This window comes from Dipteris shenzhenensis, chromosome 17, assembly GCF_047967505.1.
Source record: "Dipteris shenzhenensis isolate YYH24624 ecotype China chromosome 17, Dip_SZ_1.0, whole genome shotgun sequence".
Lineage (NCBI taxonomy): Eukaryota > Viridiplantae > Streptophyta > Polypodiopsida > Gleicheniales > Dipteridaceae > Dipteris > Dipteris shenzhenensis.
In genome coordinates, this window is record NC_141612.1 from 17,079,207 (window position 1) to 17,084,992 (window position 5,786).

Sequence of the window (5,786 nt, forward strand, 5' to 3'; positions counted from 1 at the left end):
ATAACAAATTACTTTCTTTTTTTTTTTAATGAGTGCCGATGCCGATACATATGTCTGTATATTTTCATTAGTATTTATGTTAAAAATATATAGAAATTAATGTCATTCTGTGTATATCAATATCTTCATCAATAAAAATATGGATAGTAGGTACTATTATACCCATTACTTATATATGAGTGATAATATAGGTATGGTTTTCTTGCACTTGAAGTATTTTCAATGAAGGTTTATTGATTGAATTGAAAAAATAACTTGAAGGGTTGGAAGAAGGTGATAATATAGCTATGGTTTTCTTGCACTTCAAGCATTTTCAATGCAGGTTTATCAATTGATCAATTGAAAAAATAGCTTGAATGGGTTGGAAGAAATGGATCCATACATAATAGGGAGCCTTGCTATGCTCAAGGAAGAATGACACGGTATGTGGCAAAAACCAACATGATGCAATTAGGGGCCTTTCAGAGCAGCAAGGCTAATAAAATATTGAATGCAGACCATAGAAGGATTTTGTTAGGCAAGCATAGTTTTCAACTTGGATTTGAAAAGCTCTTGAAAAGCAAGCGGCCAGCTTAGCCCCATTAGTGTCACATCTTTGAAAATTGTGTGCGTCAATTTGAAGAACCCTCGGGAATCACGCTAACGTAGCTACTGCTACTGTAATACTACAACAATTCAACTGCATCCAAGCAACTTTTGGATAGTTTACTCTCCCTTCCCTTATCAATTTCACACTGCCAATAAACCACGGATGCAACTTTTGGATAGTTTACTCTCCCTTCCATTTATCAATTTCACAAGTCTGCCAATAAACCACTAGCAGGCATGCTCATTGACTCAAATCTCACAAAGCGCTCTTCTAGAACCAAAGTATAAAGGAAAATTGGGATCAGTTTTTACTATTTTGCGACACATGCTAGGTTAGACAAGATGATGTCTCACGACCTATGAGAAGGTGAAAGCGAGTGGCTAGAGCAGCTTGAAGAAAGATTGAAGAGCTCAATGAGAAAGAGCAAAGAATTGCACACAGGAAATATCATACGTAAGGTATAATTGGACGACTCAAGCTTGACAAGTCGGAGATCGCTGAGCGGTACTGCCTTCTCGGAAAGCCGAAGCTCAAGATCTACTGATAAGCGACTTAATATGTTGGAGATTGGGCCTCGTGGTAACGCGCTGCTTGATGTCTTCTTAATGAAGGATGTAGTGCCGCTCTCATGGAAAGTTCGGGAATTGGATTGTGAACTCAAGAGTCAATCGGATTATCGAAAGGAAAAGGCACGAGCTGGCGTCGTCGCCGAGGCAACGAAATTCGATGTTTTCAATTTGAAACTATGATAATCTTTTAGTTGAGTGCTGATTTTTCAACTCCTTGAGTGCTTCCTTAATTTGGACGAGACGCCAAAGTTTGGGGAGAACAGGACACGAGGTGGAAGCGTGGAAGGTTCAAGGAAGTCCATTGATTACACTGTTGCTTTACGATGGAAGTTGGCACGAGGAACATGTAGATTAGAAAACGATTTATGGTTGAATACATTGAACATTCTGGCCAAGGGTCGTGGTCCAGGGTCCAGACTCCATAATTCCATGGAGAAACGGAGCAGCGTGTGTGGCCGCTTGACCGGCGGGACGGGCAATGGAAAACGGGGGATTCTGGGCAGACTTTGACGTCGAAATGGCTGCTAGCTGGCGAGCAGAATGCACAATGGCTGTATGCGCCTAGGTGTCACAATATGCCACAAATCGTTGCCATGGCTGCAGTGAAACTTCCCATTAGCCCTAGATTTCGATCTTCACTCTCACCAACAATCCAACAGTGAGTATATATTCGGCGGAAACGTCAGATCCCTCCGATGAATAATATAAAGTTACCAAGGTCAAAGCAATGCAATCGTCATTAAGCGAATTCGATTTCTCTTTTCGACACCTTTACCTTTCGAATTGTACGATCCATCGAATCCAAGCTTTGTGGATGCATCTAAAGAATCATCACTGATAAGTCTGTGTCTGTTTCTAGACTATAGATAAGTAGCACGCTTGTGGTAGTCAAGATTCGAGTTGTCAGTGTCGAATACTTTCTAAACAGAAGTTAGATCTTATTAGAACGCAACAGACGCCCATTTTCATACCGCCTAATGCGATAATCATAAGCCGAATACTTTCTGAACAGAAGTTAGAACTTATTAGAACGCCCAACAAGTATTCTGAACAGAAGTTAGAACTTATTAGAACGCCCAACAGACCCCAATGCGATAATCATAATCCGAACGACTGTTAATGCTATACCGCTTTATTGGCCTACCTCTGTATTACGGAGTGCCTAGTTCCACCGATTGGAGTCTCGAGTCTCGACTCGACCTCATTTATCCGCTGATGCTATCATTTTAGCTCGCAGGTCGGAGCAGGCTGGTTGAGTTCTTTCACATCGAATACACGGCAGGCAAGCTCTAGTCCAAGAGCAGCACCTCCTCTCATGTCTACAAGTACACTGGTGAGGATTGTGTGAGAAGTGCTCTCCTCCGACAGCAGCACGTCTGTTCATCTCCCAGAATCCAGCAGGGTTATGTGAGAGTCCAATTCGGTTCTCTAGTCCAATCATCCTCAAGAAATTGAGTCGATCGGTCGATTCGATTCGTTGCTGCGAGCAGAAATGCATCCTTCGCATTTTGCAGGCAAGAAGCCTGCCGCTCACGAATGGGAGCAACAGGTCGGTTTGAGCTTGAAAAGCACAAACCAGCTCCTAGGGAGAGGCCCAGCACCGACGTCTCCAGACAGACCTGTGGTGTCGATCAAAGCCTTAACCAGCAGCGCAAAGGCTGAAGACTTCTGTGAGGACAAGCTTCTACCAGGGGACATCGTGGAGCAGGTCAGCGTTGGGAACGTGACCCTGAACGCTCCATTTGCAGGAATGAAGACAGGTCTCCAGCGCGAGCTCCGTCGTTTCTTTAGCATCAGTGAAACCTTTGTAGAGGTCGGCGTCAGAAGAATCCGAACGAAATCCTTGAAAATACAGGCATGCATTGTGCCAGATGATTCTATGATGCGTAAAAAACAGTATGCCTTGAGAGCCATTGATGATGCAAACCACGTCGTGACGTTCATGGACTCGACAGAGGAAGCATGTATTGCGCTTCAAGGTGAGCAAACTTGAAAGGAAAAGAGCAGAATGTACCACTCCATAAACGTACATCCACGAAAGAAATCGAACTTTAAATGTGTATTCTGAGGGAGACAGGGACGAGAGATTGTGATTTGTACAGATATGTGTTTTGCAGTCTCAGTTGAAATCCATTTATAGGCTGTCCTGAATCTAATTCTTTCCGTTCCTGTCACAGAAATGAGGTGCGCCCGCGTCGTGTCTCAGCTCACGACCACACAATTAAAGGATGGATACATGCCATATCCATGGGAGGCGAAGATGGAGCAATTTCTTCCATTACAAAGAAGCAGCCTGGTCTTTTCAATTCTATTCGTCCCCTATGCACCCCGGGATCGCGTTTGCCACTCTTACAATAGCGTAGATGATACAGTATTGAGAGCAATGACATGGCTAGCAGCAGCACAAGGTTCTGGAGCTCCCATCAGCTTCTTGAACATTCAGACGGAGCCACTGCTCACCAAGGTATAAACGGGTTGCAGCATTGTCATGATACAATACGCAAGGGAAGGGCTCACCCTACCGATATCTAGTTTTTTGGATGCTTTCCTCAACAAGAGTTGGTGATGTATTTGCTGTATAGGTATCAGGCCAACACGCGTCAAAGTGCACCGTGAGTGCAAGCATATGGGAAGATCTGTCGAGCATGATCAACACTGGAATATATGGCTTCGAAGACTATCATGGGATAGACATCGGTGTGGTGAGGTCGGTGCGATTGTGGTATGTTCCAGCGGTTGCAGAGGTAGCCATAGTGTTGAAACCAGAGGAAGGGGAGAGCAGGTTGGGGCTTGGTATTTGCCGAACAGACGAGGTGAGTGACATTGGTTACTACGAAACTGCTTCAATATCTGTAGTTCGTAGGATTAGAAGGGTAAATACGGGCTGGAATGTTTCGAAATTGCTTCAATATGTGTAGTTCACCGAGGTGATGATGGTAAATACGGGCTGGATAGTCGAAACATCCTTCAAGTTCTCAATTCAGACTGGAATTCTGTAGTTTTGAGCTCCTTTGCACGTGATCTGCGCTGATGCTTAAGCTGAACATGCATTGAATCTACGGTGGGGACAATAATAACCTAGGGACTTTCACATAATCTTGTAGTAGCTATTGGGTTTTTTGCTAAAATTTATCTAGCAGGCCTTATCTTCTCAACCAAATATAGCATAGGATAGCTAAGAGTTCATAAGAAGCAAGAAAAAATTGTATCCCCATATTCACTAGCCATTCTTGTGTGGATACTACAATGTCTAATGTAGACATAAGAGGCATCCTACAAATTATCAGTCTTCTTATATCTAATGTAGATATAGGAGGCATCCTACAGATGATCAAACTTCCTTCTTCTCATTGAAGACCACTTCGCTTCAGTTTAAGAATGCTTGAATGGCTGTAGCTGGTTTGAGTTCATATTCGAGGACTGTATATATTGTTGTATAGTCAAATGCATCTTCAGCTTAAGCATCAGCGGATCGAAAGTGGGGCTGTATTGACGGGATGGTGGTGGTTTTGTTGTGGGAGCAGGGATTTTGCTGCGTGTCGTCGGTGGAAGAGGGGACGGTGGCGGATCGAGCAGGGCTGAGGGCGATGGAGAGGGAAGCGAAGGCGGAGGGGAAGCTGCTGGTGATATCGAGGGTGGCGGAAGAGAAGATAATGCCCACCATGGTATCGTCCGCGGGCTGCGTGAGGAGCTACGACACCGTCTCCATAAGCCACAAGCTCGCCATGTACAGGAAGGCTGGGCAGCCTCTCACCATCCACGTCATAGCTCGGGCGGCGGCTGCGGCTGTGGCTGCGGCAGAGGACGTGGTGGAGAAGACGCGTGGCGATGGAGTTGCCAGTAGCACATCCCGCCAACAGCGAGGCGGCAGCACTACCGCGGCCTGTGGCCGGTCCGGCCGACGGCACAGTCCTACCGCCGTTGGCGGCGATGCGATCGAGACACGCCACAAATTGCCGATGGTGGGTGCTTGTGGCGAGCGGCGTGCCAAGTCTACCGGTCGCAGGCAACCAAAGCCGTCGCTGGATGAGCAACGTTGGACAAGCGATGCGCAGTGCGATGCCCAACTGTCGTTAACGGTGCCACCTTTGGATCGCGTGGGGTCCTTCTCCTTTAGACTTATGTCCAACTTGCACATCGCTTAAAAGCAAGTGCCCTGATTATGCAACATTCAACCTCTTGTATAAAACCCCAAATTTTTAATTTAAGAATCCGTGAAATTAGTTATATTTACTTGGAATTTTTATTATTCGATTTTAAGAATCAATGAAACCATTATATTTTGGGCTTTACTTGTGAGATGGAAAGTTTGAAGGATTCAAATGTAAAGCTTCTCTCTAATCATTGAATTCCCCATCCTCTTTAAAGGTGACACTTCCCACCATAGGCTTTTTTAAAGAATCCATAAAACTTTTCATGTTTTACTTATATTTGGCCTTTACACCTACATAAAACTTGTGAGATGGCAAGTTTCAAGGTTTCTCTATCTACAAATGTAAAACTTCTTTCTAAACCCCATCTATCTATCTATCTAAACCGAAAAGAAAGCAAGCACACATGGCCACTTGGAGGAGAAGAGCCTACCATGTGTCACAAGAAGGAATGGAAGGTCAACGGTACCTACAACA

General features: G+C 44.7%; 1 protein-coding gene across 1 annotated transcript; it reads left to right on the forward strand.

The window, feature by feature from the left end:
• Positions 1-2,144: 2,144 nt before the first annotated feature.
• On the forward strand, positions 2,145-5,370 carry LOC147891760 (uncharacterized). Its single transcript, XM_087388797.1, has 4 exons — positions 2,145-3,137; positions 3,336-3,622; positions 3,741-3,971; positions 4,683-5,370. The coding sequence occupies exons 1-4, from the start codon at positions 2,651-2,653 to the stop codon at positions 5,301-5,303; spliced, it is 1,626 nt and encodes a 541-aa protein (XP_087244923.1). The 5' UTR covers positions 2,145-2,650; the 3' UTR covers positions 5,304-5,370.
• The last annotated feature ends 416 nt before the right edge of the window (positions 5,371-5,786 follow it).

What these genes read in the sequence shown, in the direction of transcription:
- LOC147891760 (XM_087388797.1), top strand. Translation starts at nt 2,651, where the DNA reads ATGCATCCTTCGCATTTTGCAGGCAAGAAGCCTGCCGCTCACGAATGG. An exon ending in AGCATGTATTGCGCTTCAAG is followed by an intron (nt 3,138 to 3,335) that starts GTGAGCAAACTT and finishes TTCCTGTCACAG; the next exon opens with AAATGAGGTGCGCCCGCGTC. An exon ending in CGGAGCCACTGCTCACCAAG is followed by an intron (nt 3,623 to 3,740) that starts GTATAAACGGGT and finishes TTTGCTGTATAG; the next exon opens with GTATCAGGCCAACACGCGTC.